Source organism: Orbicella faveolata, unplaced genomic scaffold, assembly GCF_042242905.1.
Source record: "Orbicella faveolata isolate gen_17 unplaced genomic scaffold, um_ofav_v1 contig_1, whole genome shotgun sequence".
In the NCBI taxonomy this organism is placed as follows: Eukaryota; Metazoa; Cnidaria; class Anthozoa; order Scleractinia; family Merulinidae; genus Orbicella; species Orbicella faveolata.
Window position 1 is genome coordinate 22,464,188 of NW_028301536.1, and position 20,077 is coordinate 22,484,264.

At 38.3% G+C, this 20,077-nt stretch overlaps 3 protein-coding genes across 3 annotated transcripts; 2 read left to right on the forward strand and 1 right to left on the reverse strand.

Annotated features, from left to right (window-relative positions):
• Positions 1 to 7,153: 7,153 nt before the first annotated feature.
• LOC110066188 (substance-K receptor-like) lies at positions 7,154 to 9,119 on the forward strand. The gene has a single exon (XM_020773388.2). The coding sequence runs from the start codon at positions 7,252 to 7,254 to the stop codon at positions 8,389 to 8,391; it is 1,140 nt and encodes a 379-aa protein (XP_020629047.2). The 5' UTR covers positions 7,154 to 7,251; the 3' UTR covers positions 8,392 to 9,119.
• Positions 9,120 to 11,558: 2,439 nt separating this feature from the next.
• On the reverse strand, positions 11,559 to 13,211 carry LOC149118421 (uncharacterized). The gene has a single exon (XM_089282611.1). The coding sequence runs from the start codon at positions 12,636 to 12,638 to the stop codon at positions 12,195 to 12,197; it is 444 nt and encodes a 147-aa protein (XP_089138737.1). The 5' UTR covers positions 12,639 to 13,211; the 3' UTR covers positions 11,559 to 12,194.
• A 4,869-nt stretch (positions 13,212 to 18,080) lies between these two features.
• Positions 18,081 to 19,290, forward strand: LOC149118422 (tachykinin-like peptides receptor 99D). The gene has a single exon (XM_089282617.1). It carries the CDS (start codon positions 18,103 to 18,105, stop codon positions 19,003 to 19,005), a length of 903 nt encoding a protein of 300 aa, XP_089138743.1. The 5' UTR covers positions 18,081 to 18,102; the 3' UTR covers positions 19,006 to 19,290.
• The last annotated feature ends 787 nt before the right edge of the window (positions 19,291 to 20,077 follow it).

The window sequence follows — 20,077 nt, forward strand, 5'->3', positions numbered from 1 at the left end:
AGTATGCATCTCCCTTTCCTTCGGCAGCATTAACTCGAACGCACTCAATAAGCTTTGATTACTTCTAGTTTTAAAGTTATTACGCAGCATTGAAGAACATCGGCAAAAATACTTTGGAATAAGGGATTTTCTGCTTACATAAATTGTATGATATTATAAAATTATAAATTGTATAATATTATAAAATGTTCGTCGTAAGAAATGTTCCCTGATCCCTTAAAATGTTTGCAATTTCTCCCGTGTTCCCATTCAGTAAAACAATACTAACATTGTTCCCTAAAATATTTCGCCATGTTCCCGTTAATGGTGGAGATATCAACTGTTCCTTCAAATTAAATCAAAGCATATTCCCTTAAATAAATAATTATGTTCCCTTGTTCCCAAAACCCTGAGAGGCTCACAGTTAACTCTTGTTTGGCTGGGCTACCGGCTCTTGGGAACATCTATGGGAGGAGTGGGTATCCACGTCGGTATCATGTATAAAAAAAGCCATAATTAAAGCCTTGATGTTGAAGTGTTCGCCTTCTCGTTTCATCAAGGGTCGTCATAGCTAATCGCTTATATTCAAGGATATGATTTTATGTGAAGTCGCTTTGTTATTTGTTCTGGTTGCAGTGACACATACGCGCATTGAAGATCGACTTCAAGTGAAAGGGCTTGAATTCCACTGAAATTTTCCACTCTAGATGTGATAGTGAAATTCAGGGTTTTTTCTTTACTAATAGCTAAGCCTATAAATATCAATTTGAAGAGAAATCTCAACTCGAGCTATCTGGTCTAGCTTTAGGTTTATGATTTCAGTTGGGATAAACCTTCGGCTCGTATTGGTGTTTTAAAGGAGGCTATACTCCAGCCATGACTTGTCACGTTTCCGTGTGTAGAATATTATCAGGACAATTATTCCCCGAGGTCGAAGTGAACATTGGTGAATATTTACCCATATTCACTGAGCCTGAGGCGAATAATTATTTTAGTATAATTTCAGAGGTGAAAATCAAGAACGTCTTCGTTTGCATACACGCATACAGCCGTAGTTTTAATAAACTTATACTATATCAATTGTTAAAAAGTGGAATCTTCGCTTTTCTCCCTAAAACCAAACTTTCAACTATGAGCTTTCAGACCAAAAAAATAATAAAATTCAAAATGAGTAAACATTCACCGAGAAATGGACACAGCCATTTTCTATCTGAAGTAAAAGTTTGGTCTTTATTGCCAGCCAATAGATGTTTAGATGTTTTTAGGTAAAACATTTCTGTGCGGTCTCTCCGTAACTTGTTACAGCCATTTTGAAAATGTTGTATAACTTTTTAATGCACTCGAACAAAGGGAAATCCCAACAAGCTTTCTAAGCTTTTGGGTTCCTTGCGTCGAGAATAATATAAAATTCCAAAAATCTAAAAATCGTGTTGGGTTGGAACTTGAAAAAGATGATTTACAGTTTACGTTTCGAGGAAAATTGTCGAATTCATTTTTCAGGAAAACCTATCAAAATTTTGAATAGCCAGATCAAGAAGTTTTAATTTAATAAAGGTTTTAGGGTATCTATGATGTAATAATCGCGAGGCACTACATCCTTCCCTAAAGGTACACGGTAACCTTAAGGGCGTATGGATTTGGATACCTGTCTGATATGTAAATTTTTATAGAGTCGAACATTACTACTTACGTTTATAAGTGCATGGTAGATGGTGCAAGGAAAATACATGACATGGATCAAGCAAGAAGTCGCCGTATCGTCATTTACTGTAACCTTAGAACGACCACGAGAATTTGTTATGAAATCAGTTTAAGACTCTCTCAGTCGGTTTCTTAGATCATAAGAAAATTTCACAAAACGTACAAAAATCTAATGATTTTATATTTTTTGCAAAATGAAAATAACTATATCAATGTAGCTGCAAACATTTGTAGAAAGAAAATTTTTTTTTAAAAAAAAAAGTGCTTTTGAGATGCACGGGATGTAATTAATTAAGTTAGGCCCGGTACTCACTTGTGACGTAGCATAAACAAAACTTAGACGTGTAAATCATATGTGAAGTTGTGATGTATGTACACTAACGCGACCGACATCCAAGGTAAGCTAAATATACGTGTTTTCCTACATGCTCACTGTACTTTGGATACATAGATCTCTATATTTCTATTGCTGTATTGTATTAAGTAGCCAACTTCAGTCTTATCTATTGGAACTGAGACGTACTGATGGTGCAACTATATAGATACAAAGGCATCTGCGTCATCTCAAGTAAACGACTATTCTGAATTTACGAAACTCGGAGAAAAACACTCTTATAAGTTTTATGTTGTTAAACCCCTATTATGATTCCTTCTTTACCAGGATAATTAAGTTATGAACGACCTACACTTTATTGTTGTGAAAGCAGGCAGTTCACTTCGGTATTAAGATATATTTTTAATTTTGCAAATGCCTGTATTTGTATTTTTGCTTTCTTATTATTATATTGTTGTTGCTAGAATGTGTTCCCATTCAAATTCGTGTTTATAATTTCAAGGAAGTTTTCACACAGGGATAACCTCCTAACTTCCTTTCAGAGTGCCTGTTTGTTCTAGTTTTGTTGACGCCGATTATTCTTCCTTGCTTTGTTTTTACCTATTATCATCTATTCTTTTGCATCACGAAAAAACCTTTATTGTATTGTACTTCTTTTCAAAAAGAACGTAGCAAGCGATAATTCAAAATTACACCGTCAATTACATATTTACGCAGCATGTTACGTTTCTACAGAGTACGATATAATATAGCTCAGTCGGTACAATCAATTTTACTTAGTTTACTTATTACGACTTCGTGAAGTCATATCAAGCAATTTTAATGACGAAAGCTTGCGTGAGGTGATATTTTCTGTGACTGATTAGTCAGCTAAGACGTCGAGAAAAAGTCACCAGAAGCGCGTGTTTAGTATGAATAAATGTACGTCAGACTCTCTGTGGGAGAAACAGACTCCCACTTCAAAACCAGTTCATTAGTTCCTCGTTTCAATCTAAGTCTTCTACCTTTAATATATGTGTATATATGTTTTTTTTTAAGTCTTTCATTTATGTTCAAGCTTAGACGACCTCATAAGTAATAATTACCGTAGAACAGGTAACTTTTCTCGTTATAAGGGTATTTATATTCACTCTGATTTAGACGTGTTATAAAATCTAAATTGATTGAATGAATGAACTGATCGATGCTCGATTCTTAGAGAGAAACTTCGTTGTAATCATCCTTTCTGAAAATTAACGCTTTTCCCTCTCTTTGATTATCTCTAAAAAAAGATGCGTTTATAAGACTATTACATTTCTGAATATTTATCAATGCTTGCTCTGAAAAATGCACAGAAAGTCGTTAAACAATAGTTTCTACTTTTTTAGCATCCTGTTTATTAAAACAAGTAGGTCTTAACAGCAAAGACATGGAAATTTTACAGGAACTAGTATTACTGTAAATTGTTAATAAAAAGAAGCCGAAAATCCGCCCCTTTCCTATATCCCCTGCGGGTGCTTACCACTTGAGAGCATTCAATAAACTGCAAATCTTTATAAACTTAGATAAACGTAGCTCTTGACTGTGCAATAATTGAACACAACCCGGCGTGATAAACGTGCACCTTTGCATATTTTCCTTTGACGGTTTTTAAACAAAAGATGACAGTTATAGTCGATTTCGGGGAGAGAGAGAAAACTGAACTATGGGGCGCCATCCGAAAACATTACTGTTTGTGGTAAATCATTCTTTAGCCAAAGTTACGTAATACATGGATATTTTTGTAGGCAGTTTAATTTTCATTCTGTAAAAATTATTTTTTTGAATCAGTTCCTAACCAACAAATTTTGTCTTGGAGTATTAAAACAATATGAACAGCGACGGGGTATAATATAAATACAATAAAAACGATTAAAAGCCGGTATATTCGTTTGTTCATTTCGTAAACCTCTTAAAAAATTCCTGCCATCGTTTCATATCATCTTTTCCTTTCTTGTTAATTTAAAAACTGATCTAGTTGATGATTTACCCTTAAAGGTTTTTAACAGTAACTGGTCAGAAATAGGCCATACATTACAAAACATGCGTACATGCTACCAAAGCTACAGCTTTTACGAACAAACAAATCACATTTTGGAAATCAGGCTTTACATTATATAAAGAGAATAAAATTAATGCAAACGTGCACTTACTCCTGTTTACCAAATAAAAAGAGCACTTCACGATTTATGTTTATTCCGGTACAGCGATAAAAAAGGGAATAGTTGTTAAGCAAAAAACACAAGACTCTCAAAGACTTCGCGATAACCAGTAGCAAATCCAACTTAAAACTGAACATCATAACATTAGCAGAGGCCAATGTACGTCGACATGCATGTAAATTAAACCGGGTTATTTTCATTTTCGTTTTGGCTTTAAATTCAAATTATTTGCTTTGACGTCGAGAAATATCGGCGATATCTTAAACGACTCCATTAAGTGGAATTCATAAAAATGCCATGCCGTGTTAACTGGACGGAAACCGTTTCATCCTCTTTGTATTCAGGAAGTTTGGACCACCCTTGCATCAATCAAAAGTGACCAACCGAGCTTATAACAACGGCAATCCTTTATGCCAAACGTTATTAGATGAATGATCACTGCACGCGTGCCCTTAATCAGAAACTCGAAGCAACGAGGTAAGTCATTCTTTAAGGACAAAAAATTTCAAAGATTGTTGCTCAAATATTCTTAAAGCGAAAAAGCTTACGATCGTGGATGCTGATTACGAATTTCCATAGCTGTATGCGATAAACAATAAGGTAATAGTTACGTGAAGCTTCGTTCGAACTTGTAGGATTTGGAATCTAAAATTTGTAGAATGAAGCCACAGGAACATCTGTTCTCGTGACAATTTTACATATTGGAAAAATGAATTAAAAAAAGTCGAATTGCCACCAGTTACATAGCAATGATTTTTATTTGTATTATTTATGTGTTCAAAACCTTTTTCACGTAATCGTATCAAGAAGTGAGCTCCCTGATGTTAACGGAGCACTATCGTGTTCATGAAACGTCAAAAACGTACCAAAAAACCGACATGTAATGTCGAAACGCCAGAAGTTAAAAAAATGTTGACATCAATAGAAAAATTAAACTAATGGCCACGATTTGTTACGAATTACTACAATATGGTTCATTGATCCTATTGGAGGGAAATTATCGAGAGTCATGGACGCTCACGGTTTTGCCCTGAAATTGAAAATATCTGGCTGACTTTCTCCTGCCCCATGTGTCTTGCGAAAATTACAAAACACTTTGTCTTTAAAGTCTCGCTAAGTATCTGCGTTGGTGTTCAAGGCTCGTTTCGTGCATAAGCGAACGACGTTAGCGCCCGCGACAGTGTCCCTCTCAGGGCATGAAGTGATTGTGATAGTTTTCCTTTGGGCGTGCGAATAAATTTAAAATAAATAAATTGATAAATTAGAATGTATTAACGAGCTCAGAAAAAGACACATTACACAATTAGTTTCTTTTTGTCACGTTCTTGCACGTATGATTCAAACTAGATAAGTTAATTTAAGCATGCAATGCTAAATTCAGGTCAATTGATATAAGTAAGGAGTATATTGCAACCTCTACGTTGACTTGAAATAGAAGTACGAAAAATGCGACATTCTACATCATTAATTAGTATCTGTAATAGGACTACATCCTGTCCAATTTGGAAATAATTGGATTAAAAAAATTCCGAGGACTGCCAAATTGGACTCGGCCTCGTCCAATTTGGCAGTCCTTGGAGTTTTTTGAATCCAATTATTTTTGCGGTCTCGTAGTATGCTGTAACTCTTGCCGTTGTTCTTTAGATGGCGGTCTAAGGAGCCTTGCATAACAGCAAGGCTATCTGGCTCGTATTCATCTCCGTTTTGCTGTCTTATCTCTGCATAAAATCGGCAAAGAACGTCGTCAAGCTCTTCTTCGGGAATCTCCTCAAGCTTTCTCACTTCGCTACGCTCAGCACGCCACAGGTCAAGCACGTTAACCCAGGTTTTTGTGCTTCGTTGGGAGTTCTAATCGTGATTATTCTACCTCATCTTGAGTAAATCAGTAGCATCTATCTCTGGAAACCTAGCTGAAGACTCCATTTCAAAGTTTCAGACGTCAAAAAGGTGGAGAGAAAAGTCGGAAAATTCCGCCATTATCAAAACCTAATAAAACTTAGCGAGCTACAATCGCTCGCAGACGTTTGATGGCAGTGATAATAGCTGCAACCTGATTGGCCAATACTTGGTTCTTTTATTTATCTTGACATTTGATTGGTTGCTGTAAAGTATCCAGATTTTTCTCAAATTGGACAGTTTGTTCAAAGCTAAACTAAACGTTCGAGCAAAAACTATGCAATTTATTTTAAATTGGACAGTTGGCAAGAATTAATAAAAATTAAAATAGATCTGTTGGCAATATTGGATTTTGATGCAGCTACATAATTAACCAATAAAGTGAAGTAACTTTAGTACAATGCCAGTTCGGAGCTGCAGGTCTGTCAATTCGAAGTTAACGCTTCAAACGAGTGCGCTGCTGTATGGCGAATTATTTTAACCGATTTTTTTTTAGATGCTCTTTTAGGATCATTGTGGTGTTTTTTCTTAAGTTTCCCTGCCCAGCTCTGAAGGGCTAGGCGGTTGAAGCAGTTTAAGGGATAACTAAAATGCTCTGGCAACGTAAAAAAGCATAAAAACTTCAACATTAGATCACATTATATCTAACTTACATTAGATCAGCTATCGATATATTACCTTTAATGCTTCAAAAACATTCTAGACTGCATTTTGTGTTATTCATATTTTAGTGTAGATATCGTAGTCCTCTCAGTTTTGCATTTTGTATTAGTCTGTATCCCCTTATTAGTAAGGATTTCTCCCAGGCTACATGGTTTGACGCTTCAATAAACGTTCTTTTATTATTTTCATTAAATATCTGCGCTTCCAGCAAACGGATATTGCCAGAAAATGATCGTTGTAATAAAAATTGAATTATTACTTTATTTCTCTCATTAATTTAACTTTACTACAGACACAATTAAGTTGTTTTCAGGTAGTGGAGAAGAAGCTAGAAGGTTGAAATTTTGAACGTTTTCTATACCTTTAAGACATTATAGACTGTTACGTTGATAATTTTCATTTGTATTGAACTGGTATTTTAGAAGTTGCTTCTATGACTGATATGAGTCAATTAATTCGTGTAAATTCGATTCTCTATAGGCCGTAAAAGGGAAAATCATGAACCAAACTGAGAATTCAACTGCCCCTCTTGATGGAGGAGAACTCATTGGCGACGAAGATATTGAGGAACTTAATGAAGTCACCAAGACCGGCGTTATCGGTGGTTACGTCATAATTCTGCTGTTCTCTTTCGTGGGTAACTCGATCATCATACATTTGGTGCGCACGCGCGCGAATATTCGCATGAACCCATTCAACTGGCTTCTCTTCAACACGGCTCTCGCTGATCTCTTGGACGTGATAACAGCCTCTGCCTTCTCTGTGCCATCCGTCTTGTGTGGAGACTGCTGGTTATCTGGGATGGCAGGTACGATCTTTTGCAAGGTTATTCCGTTCTTCTTGGTCGTCTCCATCTGTGTCTCCATCTGGACGCTCACCGTTATTGCAGCTGACCGATACCTGGCTATTGTGTGCATTCGGAGGAGGCCCCTGTCATCCAAGTCAGTGGTGTGTTCTATAATCGCCTTGTGGCTGCTTGCTGGTTTGATGTTCAGTGGGGAGCTCTACAAGTTCACGGTAGACGAGGAAGATGGTGAGGTTGCCTTGTGCTATCCTGACTGGAACCACGAATCAGAAGAAATTTCCGCTATATTCAACCAAGCCGAAATGATTGTGAAAGTTGTCGTCACGTACGCTGTGCCTCTGGTCATCATGACTGTGCTGTATTCGCTGATTTCCTACTTCTTGTGGAAACAGAAACCTCCAGGGGCTGTTAATCAAGAAGCTTATCTTAAGCAGATGAGAAAACGTCGAGCAGTGATCAAGATGTTGATAACCGCTGTCGCTGTTTTCGCACTATGTTGGCTCCCTGTGCATGTCAGTCACATAATGTCGCAATTTTATGTGGATGCCTATTTCACCATTCCCTCAACTCTCAGACTGCTGTTCTTTTGGCTTGCACACGCCAATGCCGCCATCCATCCCTGGTTGTTTATCGCTTTCAGTGAAAATTTGAGGGGGGAAGCAAAAGCAATCTTCCACAATATAAGAAAGAGAAGCCCATTCAAGCACCCAAAGTTAAGCACCTCATCTCAGCCAAGTTTGTTCACAAATGTTGAGCTGGCGTGCTCAAGAGAAATCGCGCAATCGCGGTCTTCTGTTAACGTCAGTACCCTCAGTTTCGACACAAAGTTTTAAAGATCTGAGTTATCCGGCCAACACAAGAAGGGGAATACGAGCGTTCATGGAGATCCAAGCCTAAAGTTCATAAACAGAGAGTATGCCAGGAGCCGTTCCATCTTTGAAGCCAAATGTAACAAATGAAACAAAGTAGGTGCTTTAAAGAGACAGGGATTAAAGGAAATCTAAACAAAAATAATCAATAAATTTTTAAAAAATTAGTGAAAGTAATCATATGAATGTGAGTGCAATCAATGATTTACACTAAGAGAGATCGGATATATAACAATTCTCTCATAACGAGCCTTTAGGCGAGTACAATTCAATGGATTTTTCAAATATCGCGAGTAATAATAATAATGCAAATGACTTTATTATCGTGTCAATTACATCTAGCAGTGGAGAATCCCCACGGCTAATAGGGGACACCTAACTAAAAGTATCTAAAACTAATATACAGAGTAGCGAAAGTAGCGAAAATCTTTAATTGCTCAAGCTTTCGTATGATTTCTCATTTATTGAATGACTGGGAAAATTAACTGAGCAAGAGTAGAGCCAAAATCCTATATCACTTGACCATTAAGACAATAAAATGGTAACTTATTACAGAGTCTAGATGCTTTGTATGTAAGAGATCAGAATAACAAGTACAATTAGCGAGTATAATCTCCTTAAAATACAATAAACAATATTAATCATTGTACATTTAAAGTCACCAGCTCGATACATACAAGTTTACTTATAATTAATTTATACTTTCAGTATGTGGACGGGCATTACGGTTATACATACATGTATTATCCACTTTATACAACAAGAAAACTGGTTAAATATGGTTATGTTTTTAAAATAGGGACGAACCATCTTGTCGCTGTTAAAAAGTTGTAAACTAAAAACGATACGTAACTAGATATAGAATCAACTAAAATCAGTTAAGGAACAGGGCGGTTTTCACTTAAAAAACTTAAAAAACTCGCGCCATATTTTCATCCAATCAGAAGTAGAACCCAAACCATATCGTTACTCGCATGCACTCGTTTTCCCGCGCTTTGCGTCAGTTTCGTGTAATTACTTCGAGTTTTGATTGGTTCACTGTATTGTCTGTGTCCTTTGTGTCTGGCTAGAGTAATAAATTGGGCTTTGATTTTACGAAACTTCATTGAAAACCGCTCTAAACAAAAAAGAAACCCACTCCAACAATTGACTCGTTGAACTCACTATTAAGTGCACAACTGGGAAAGTGAATTTTGAAAACAATTGTAAAATTCACAGAGTTGCTATCGTAGCTTTAATGATAGGTGAAAATTGGTCTCTAACAAAACACAATTTGGGGCAACTTAATGACTGTACTCACTCAAAAAATCCCTGTGATTGACTTGGAGAAAGAGAAAACTGAAGGTGGAGTATTGATTTTGCAGGCAGAACGGATAGGCTCTGTTTTCGTCATCTTCAGTGAAACTTTCTTAAAATCAAAAGGCGCAATGTTTCTTTAACGGTAAACAATGCCACTTGAATGTTTAAATTTTTACTGCTTTTAAATGTTAGGAAAGTTCTTTAAGAGAATGCACGTTTTCATTTGTTCAGTTTGTTTACGTGTGATGAGTCTCTTAGATCGTTTACATATACAACGAATGACAGAAAATAGTTGGAGTTTCAAACTTCTTTCTGGATAGGGAAGGCTTTACTGGTATACCATAGAACATATTCCGAACATCCTTGCCATTTCTTTACGTTTATACATGACTTTCAAGAGTGTGTCTGGTCTTTTTTTTATTTTACATGACTCTCCCAAGCAGGTGTTTTTAAATGTATTATAGGGCAGAATATAATCACCTTAAGAAACACGAAAAGAATAGTTTAATTCTTGGAAACGTGTTATATCTTACTTCCTATCCCTGTCATCGCTGACTTCCTTCATTTTTTTGTCTTCTAGAAGAATCTCATGATGATTGGATAAAATAAAATTTAATTTTTATTCTGTCATAAGAAAAACATTATTTCCGAGCCAAAATGACAGGTTGCTAGTGTTTAAGAGTGCATCCAAGATAGGACCAGGCAGGGGCGACACAAGCTATCTCACCGATTTCGATGAAACTTGGAGTTTGAAGGGGCCTACCCAAAACTACTTCAGTCTAAGTTTAAGGAAATTTGGTCAAAACCGGGGGGAGTTGACCATCCCCCTTGTTTTTTTAACAAAGATGACCAAAAATCGCCTTAAAAAATGGTCAAAAGTATAAAGCTCTACTGCTATAAGAATTCAACCAAGTCTTTTTAAATTTTCAGTGAATGTTATCCTACCCAAACATAAACTATTCTTTAAGTTTCGTTCTTCTACAGCTAATTTCTATTACACAAGTCGTCTCAGACAAGATCCCCCTCTCACCCAATAGTGAAAACTGTTAGAATACCTAACGTTTAGGCCAAAATATATCCAATGGCGGAGCATGCTTCAAAAAACGGAGCATACCGTTTACAAGGTGGGACTTCATACTAACATTATCTGCAAAAAGTCTTTGGGCACTAACTGAGTTATTCCACAGGAAGGCTGCAAACACTTCGACCAACACAGGGTACCTGCGTCAATTCTTTTCATTATAACGCGCAAATTCGGTAATTATGAGACAGCAACAGACAGAAAATGCCACAAAATGATTACACACCATACACTTTAATGAAATAGAACCATTTCTATCTAATCGCATTAAAAAAAAACTTCGCCCACCAAGGTACCCATGTCAATTTTTGTTTCATTATAACGAGCTAATTCGGTAATAATGACATAACAACAGACAGAAAATGCCGCAAAATGGTTACACACCATAAAAATTAATGAAATAGAACCATTTTGAAAGCTTATGTTTGTCCTTAGCCATGAAAATAACAATCGGCAGCTTAATGATGGCCTCTAGTATTGTATAAGTGAACTACGTGACAGTACTTACTCTTCGCTAAGTCAAACACGAGAGTCAGAACACTATCAAAATGCTTACATTGTCTGTATTTGAACGTTAGAATGATTGTATAATGAAATTTGCTTTTGTTCGTCTAATACAGGAATAATACATTTGCTTGAAACTTGCACGCCATATCGCATCTTGATGCAGAAAACTTTATGAGAAAGACCTTGCTATACTGAAAACAAAATCAACTGCGTATTTTTGTGACCTGTGCCCTAAAGAACTGTCCTTTGTAAAAACTATTAAAGGGAAAAGTCAAAATAAATATGATCCAACAGCTAAACACTCTGATCGAAAGTTAAGTTACAGTTCTAGCTCCCTCCTGATTTGAAGCCGTGTTCTAATGATGGGAGCTTTACACATGTATATATGGGTCTTCCTCCTCAACTTCACTTTCTGCTCCCTCGGGTACCGGTTCTGTTGGTGCTGGCCTCCCCTCCTCTGATCTATGAAGAGCCCCACTCCTTTTTAAGGCGGCCAATCTACTGAAATATCCGGAAATCTGGGTAGATGTCAGCCACTCGTCTTTGGTGAACACCTTCGTTCCCTCAGCGGTTTGCATGGACAACATTGGTGCTGCTATATCCTCAGCCGTTGCTTGATTCCCAGTGTCCTCTCCTTGAAGAAGGACTTCACGCAAATATTGGCGCACTTTGGTGGTGAAATGAACAGACTTCTCGCCCAAACCATGTCAGTTATTGTCGGTGCGTCCTCCGACTGGCTATGGGAAGCTGACGCGGATGCAGATGTGGGCGGATGAGCTGCCTCCATGTAGCTACAAGAAATTGACTTGCACGTCTCTGCCCACTTATTCTTTATCACGTCGTACGTGGACTCTTTCTCTCTCTCTCTAACGCCAGAAGGTCACGGCTTCCCCGCATCAAGGTGTCGCTGAAGGCTGCTGTAACTTTGATAAACCATTATACAACCCTCCTCTGGGCAGCGAAAGACCACAATCTTTTCTTCTTCTTCGAGCTGAATCCCTTCTGCGGCTATAGGCTCCATTGGAGCTGCTGCGGGCTGCTTTTCCCTCGTGCTGGAAGAGGCACGGAAGACAGCAGTCAGGATGTCAGGACTATTGAATGCCTGGTGAACTTGTAAGCTCTTCGGGCCTTGAGGGGTAGCGAGACGCGCTAACGACGCCGCAGAAAAGACCTTTCCGGGCCCAACCTTGTAGCCCAACAAGTTGTTCAAAAACTGTATGCCAGTCAGCGAGTGCTTGGTCATGTTTTGGGACCTTTCGTCAACCTTGCACACCGCTGAGTAGCCGCCTTTGACGCCCCCATCCGAGTCAATAGCAGCTTTCATGTCACTGGCTGTACTGACGTCATTGCCCACATTAATGTAGCGCCTAATTTTCAGGGCGGTGGCTCGGTGGTCACAGCCCAGCCTGGGCCTCACTGAAGTCAAACGCAGCTGTGCGGACACCAACGCGCAGTGCAAGGCTTGAAAGACTGAGAAGAAGAAATGCGCAATGATAACAGCCTCAGGATAGTCACTGTAGCTTTTGAGAGAAGTACCCTACCTTACGCCCCTCCTGGAAAAAAATGATCGATTAGCAGCAGGAGCGTATGACCATGGGCTCCTGTTGGAAGGTAATCTAGCTAACATACAAAAAGGAAAACAACGGAAAGGCAAATGGACTTGGAAGATTTCAAAGTAGAATAAAACTCGTGTAGATCAAAGTTCACTACAATATTGCCTATTCGTTTCTTTTTCTTTAGCGAAATAAATACCCTACCCTATAACTTATAACTAATTTCTTACAAGATCTTCCATCCTCCCCCCCTCCTTCCCACCAAAAAATAAAGAAAAAAAAAAATCCTTTCCCACTCTAACATTGCGTCTATTAATAAAACAATTGATTAAACTAGTGTATTAGTCAGTCATTCGCCCCATGTAAGGGAATCCGGATTCCGGAATCCGTGAAATTTTTGCTTGTGGAATCCGGAATTTTGGGCTTTGGAATCCGGAATACAGCTCAAGGAATACGGAATCCTACTAACGATTGAAATCCGGAACCCAAGTTCTACTGACAAAGACTGGAATACAATACCTGGAATCCGAAATCCGCTGAGTGGAATCCAGAATCCAAAACTGTCTTGATTCCCTTACATGGGGCGAAATTATCAAGAAACCAAAGAATGCATAGCGTGACTGACTGTAAGTACCGTATTTTCATTCAGTGATCACGCTTACCTGAGCCTACGGGGGGCCAAGACGTCCCTCGTTTCTTTTATCTTTTTAGACATTTTCAAATTAACCGTTCTGGATAGTTTAACCTTACGGCGACCATGCAGCGGACGCTGGCACTTTCTTGAAGGACAATATTTTACTCCAAGTAAAGCGCGATGGTCTGGGGAAATGACCATATCGTCACCATCCTCATCAAACAAACCGACACGAACAAGTATCAGCCCTCTCTCAGAGGCTGCACATGATTGTGTTGATTGTAATTCTCTCAAGTGCGCCTTTACATCACTGACGAAAGAATTCAACGGAAAAAACTGCGAACGATATAGAGCACTTTGAAATATCCTCCATGCACGTGCGCGCGTTTCTGCAATCAACAGCAGTCTATTTATAGGAAGCCTTTTGATGTCCAATTTTTAGAAGAAAACAAAGCAAGTCGATTCGTGCGCATCAATTTGTATTTTTAGGGCGAAAGTTTGCTCTACTTCTAGTTATTATGGAAGATCGAATCACGCTAGCTATCAAATTACAAAGATGTGTGCGTTTGCCAGGAAGTAATTTCCAGGGATTATTTAACGGCCAAACGCTTTTCTCCTTTTTAGGCATATTAGGCAAAAAGCAAATTTCATTATACAATCATTCTAACGCTCAAATACAATGTAAGCATTTTGATAGTTGTCTGTGACTCGCGTGTTTGACTTAGCGAAGAGTAAGTCCTGTCACGTAGTTCACTTATACAACAATAGAGGCCATCATTAAGCCGCCGATTGTTATTTCCATGGCTTAGGACAAACAAAACCCTTCAAAATGGTTCTATCTCATTAAAGTTTACGGTGTGTAACCATTTTGCGGCATTTTCAGTCTGTTGCTATGTCATTATTCCCAAATTAGCACGTTACAATGAAAAAAAAAAAAAAAAAAAAACTGACCTGGGTAACCTATGGTGGGCGAAGTTTTTTCATACGATTAGATAGAAATGGTTCTATTTCATTAAAGTGTATGGTGTGTAACCGTTTTGTGACATTTTCTGTCTGTTGCTGTCTCATAATTACCAAATTTGCGCTTTATAATGAAACAAAAATTGACGCGGGTACCCTGTGGTGGACGAAGTATTGGCAGCCTTCCTGTGGAATAATTCAGTGAGTGCCCAAAGATTTCTTTGCAGATAATGTTAGTATGAAGTCCCACCTTTTAGACAGTATGCTCCGCTTTTTGAAGCATGCTCCGCCATTGGAGATATTTTGGCCTAAACTTTAGGTATTCTAAAAGTTTTCACTATTGGGTGAGAGGGGGGTCTTGTCTGAGACGACTTGTGTGATAGAAGTTAGCTGTAGAACAACGAAACTTAGAGAATAGTTTAATATGTTTGGGTAGGATAACATTCACTGAAAATTTGAAAAGATTTGGTTGAATTCTTATAGCAGTAGAGCTTTATACTTTTGACCATTTTTTAAGGCAATTTTTGGGCATTTTTGTTAAAAAAAAAAAGGGGGGACCAAATTTCCTTAAACTTAGACTGAAGTAGTTTTGGGTAGACCCCTTTAAACTGGCCAAGTTTCATCGAAATCGGTGAGATAGCTTGTGTCGCCCCTGCCCAGTCCTATCGTGGATGCACTCTTAAATTTACATAAAAAACACAAAGAAGCAAACAGCTAGCATGTAATGACTCTACATCGCTTCAAAATTGCAATTCAACATCCTAAAACGAGTTGCAAAAACTTTGTTCGCTTCTTTCTCCCTCCGTCGTTTCTGTTCTAGAGATAATCAACTTGACAAGATACATTTCCTTACGTTTCGGGTTTTAATTAAACCAGGCGCTGTTTTTTACTTTAGAAAGAGTAATCAGCTTTCGTTAAAATAAATTTCAGAAGAAACCACTCAAGATCCTGGCTTAACAGGTAAGCACCATATTCTAGAATCTTTTTCTTCGTTTTGAAACAAATTCTTATAAGATTAAATTTGGAAATACAGTTAACAATGAAGATTAGCGAAAAAACTGAGCAACGACGTTTCGGTGTCATCCTGGCACCATTTTCAAGTTAAAAAATATTTGTGCGAAAAGTAAACTAATTTATACCAATGGTAGAGGTGCGAAATTGAATAAATTAAGATTAAGATAGCTGTTCAATGTTCATGTTCATTCCAATGAGGTGTCAAACACTGGTAATGAGTTCAGTGTCTGTTCAAAGCCTAAACAAATACTTTGGCGCGAATGGAGTCTGACTGTGTGTTAAGGCTCGGTTTCTTCTTGCGAATCCACAACATTTCGTGGATCAAGCAATCGAACTTTCCCTGACATTTCTTTAGGATCTTAAAGTTGTTAGTCAGGTCACCAACTGTATCAACTCGGTGTTCATTTTGAAGGTGTTTTCCGATGGCGGTAAATCGGTGTTCCTCAATGCGCTTGTAAAGATGACGGCTAGTGTAACCGACTAACAACTTTAAGATCCTAAAGAAATGTCAGGGAAAGTTCGATTGCTTGATCCACGAAATGTTGTGGATTCGCAAGAAGAAACCGAGCCTTAACACACAGTCAGACTCCATTCGCGCCAAAGTATTTGTTTAGGCTTTGAACAGACACTGAACTCATTACCAGTGTTTGACACCTCATTGGAATGAACATGAACATTGAACAGCTATCTTAATCTTAATTTATTCAATTTCGCACCTCTACCATTGGTATAAATTAGTTTACTTTTCGCACAAATATTTTTTAACTTGAAAATGGTGCCAGGATGACACCGAAACGTCGTTGCTCATTTTTTTCGCTAATCTTTATTGTTAATTTTGAAACAAATGTTTTCATAATTTCTAGATTGAAACCATATTTGCGGATCTGACATTAATCAATCCATGAAATAGTTGTATCTAACAACAAGAAATAATCTACTAGGACAGAAAATACGTCGCTATCGGCTAGACAGCAACACCATGGTTTTTATAATTTCGTCTCCATTGACCTGATACGGATACGCAAATTTCACAACAACTGAGGGCTGTTCCAAATCATAGTCCTGCAGTATTCTTGTAACAAAAATGCATTCAAGGGTAACCAGTAAAGCATTTCACACTTGACATGATATCTTTCAAAAAGCTTTTAAGCAGAATTTTAATTTCAAATGAAAGAAACTAAATGATATGATAACCCATAAGTCAGTTTATTCATTTATTGTCGGACTCACTGAGCACCTCCGATATGATCGGTTTTCAGTTTTCCTAAATAATAACAGTCCACTAGTAGAAGGAGAATTTTGTTCGAAACTTGTGAAATAACTGTCAAAGTGTTTTCGGCGTTTAAACAAAGCAAAAGCTGCTTTGCTTAGTTAGATAAATTTGCTTTCTAGATAGTTGTATTCAAGCATTTTTTTTTTTAACATTGGATTTACTTTATACTATACTTGTCTAGTAATAAAGACAGTGATTGCAGGCTACATGAACACAACAACTGTGTTTCTTATAATGCAGATAAATTTCATCCGGTTTTCAATTGTGATTGCCCAAGAGAAGTATACCACGTAAAATAGATTAAAGAGTAAAGTGCATTCTGTCAAGAAATAGCTATTTCCTTGAAACTGACAAAAATAATATCGGACATAAATCTTGGCTTGAACAGATATAACTAAATATGATACATTTTCTCCGCAAAATGCCCTGCCTGTTTTCGCCACGAAAGCAACTTGTCTGGAGCAATGATAATATTTCTTTAACAATTGACTGAACTATTTACTCCGCATGCACACGCAAGGAGCGAATGACGACTTTCGATTACCTTGACAAACAAACAGCAGTTTAATTTAGTTGAATGGTCGACTCTTTTTGATGAGCCGACGCCAAGATATTTTATATCAATGGGGGAATAATGTTTTGACTCAGTAATGAAGTAATATATCAAACACGAAAGAGCGTGTTTGTATCACCACAATTCCAAACACCGAGAAGAGAGTTAAAAATATGACGCGCATCGGATCATTTTTCCAGGCGAACTTTGAATTTTTGAACTTTGGCCATGAGGTGTTTGGAAATGTTGTCAAACCCTGTCTTGATTGTTTGATACATCATCTCAATCAAAACTGAAGGTAACGAGAAACTAGGCCTCCGTGATTAACAGAACCGAAAAAACCGTTTGGTTTGTGAATCATCGCGGAGATTTTTTGGAGGAGAGGGCCCGGGAGACATCATCCTGGGCGAGCGAAAATAACACCGGGCGAGTCCATTTGAGAGTCACTCGCCCGAACTGGGCGAGTGCTGTAAAAATTTGTAAATGTACCACTCGCCATTGTTTTTCCTACGGAGGACTGGGAGTCCACTTAAAGCTTAATGGGTACTTAATGTCTCAGTTAGATTTGATGTACAACATATTCAACTTGCAGATATGAATCATTCCAATGACTCAGGAGAAGGCCTTTCTCATACCATTCTGTACGGGATATTAAGCCCAGGCGTCATCACAAACACAATTTTAGTTGTGGCCTACGTTACCTTATTGTTCGCCGCTTGCGTGGAGAACGCTACAGTTATATATTTGGTGAGGACATACGAAGATTTAAGACAGTCTATCTTTAACCTGCTTATCGTTAGCATGGCTGTTGCAGATCTTATTGATGTCTGTTTTGCTACCACGGTCTCTGTTTCCTTTGTGTTTGTTGGTCGAGAATGGATTCCTGGTTTAGTTGGAAACATTTCATGCAAACTTGTCTATTACATATTAGTGATGTCCATCGGGCTGTCCATCTCCACGCTCGTTATTATGTCTGTTGATCGATATATAGCAATCGTACACGCAGTGAAAAAGCTAATGTCTTCAGCTACAACAAAGAGATGCATAGCAGTGACTTGGATAGTCTCAGCCATTGCAGGCTCTCCTTATCTTTATAAGAAGGAGACTAGGAAGATTGGCGATGGAACTACCATGTGTGGTTCAATCTGGAGCAACGATCCCGTACAGCATATATTTTACAGTAGACTGGAGGAAATTATCAAGGCTCTCGTATTCTACGTACTTCCTTTAATTGTAATAGGGACTACTAATATCGTAATTGGTCATCGCTTACAAAAAAGACCATCTCTTGGTGGCAATCGAACACAGGAAATGATAAACATACAAAATCAAAAGATCTATAAGTTATTGGTTGCTAATGTGGCTTTGTTTGCCTTTTGCCGGTTGTTTACCCATGTGAACCCCATAATGAGCGTCTTTTTTATGTCCAAATACTGTTCTCTCCCAGCCCCCGTTCCACTATTTTTCTATTGGATCTGTCATTTAAATGCTGCAGTTAATCCCATTATTTATTTCACATTCAATAACAAATTTCAGCAAGGCCTTAAAGAAGCTCTTAGAGGAAGGGTGGGTAGACGTCCTCAAGTAGGAAACGTCGTTCCTCAAGATAATATTGCATTCGAGGGGCTGGAATTTGAAAATGTTACTGGCAACAACGATAAGGAAGAAAGAAATAACAGTATGGGATTTGATACGAAACTTTAAGCTCAAGACACTGATTATTTCAAATTCGAGTTTAAAACTTTCATTGCTAAAAAACGATTTAAACGTACGGTCAGTCAGCCAGCCAACCAGCATGGTAGTCAACCAGTCAATTAGTCAGTTAGTCAGTCAGTCAGTCAGTCAGTCAGTCAGTCAGTCAGTCTGTCTGTCAGTAGTCAGTTTGTCAGTACTCAGTCTGTCAGTTGTCAGCCAGTCCGTCAGTCAATCAGTCGGACAGCCACTCCGTCAGTCAGGCAGTTAGCTAGTCAGTCAGTCAGTCAGTCAGTCAGTCAGTCTGTCTGTCTGTTTTTCAGTCAGTCAGTCTGTCACTAGTCAGTCATTCTGCCAGTCAGTCAGTTAGCCTAGTTTATTTGTCTGCCTGTAGGTCTGTCTGTCTGTCAGTCTGTTTATCTGTCTGTCAGTACATGTAGGTCCGTCAGTCTGTCAGTCGGCCAGTTAGTCATTCAGTCAGTCTGTCAGTCTGTCGGTTCGGCAGTCTGTCGGTCTGTCAGTCTGTCATTCTGTCGGTCTGTCAGTCTGTCCTTCTGACAGTATGTCAGTCTATCAGTCTGTCTGTCTGTCATTCAGTCAGCTCAGTCAGGTCAGTCAGTCAGTCAGTCACACAGTCAGTCAGTCACACAGTCAGTCAGTCACACAGTCAGTCAGTCACACAGTCAGTCAGTCACACAGTCAGTCAGTCACACAGTCAGTCAGTCAATTTTCACATAGTGCCCTGACAAACTGACCCAATTTAAAACAGCTGAAAAATTCTCAGAAGTTACTACGAACTTGAGTATAAATTTGTAATTATCCGTCAAGGACCACTCCATGTCATTGCGATTCGACTATGAACTTCTCAACGTGATCAAAATTCTTGTAAGCTTGCTTGCCACTTTACCTGGCAGTGAGAGTGACTCTTTCATTCTACACTTTCGGTACCAAGGTTTAAAAGTCTTAACTTGTAGTTCGGAATAAATATAGCTGTTGTTATGGGTCCGAGTTTGAGGCCTGGCTGGGGACATTGCGTTGTGTTCTTGGGCAAGACACTTCACTCTCACAGTGCCTCTCTCTACCC

Coding starts and splice junctions, on each gene's coding strand:
- LOC110066188 (XM_020773388.2), top strand. CDS start 7,252: ATGAACCAAACTGAGAATTCAACTGCCCCTCTTGATGGAGGAGAACTC.
- LOC149118421 (XM_089282611.1), bottom strand. CDS start 12,638: ATGAAAGCTGCTATTGACTCGGATGGGGGCGTCAAAGGCGGCTACTCA.
- LOC149118422 (XM_089282617.1), top strand. CDS start 18,103: ATGGCTGTTGCAGATCTTATTGATGTCTGTTTTGCTACCACGGTCTCT.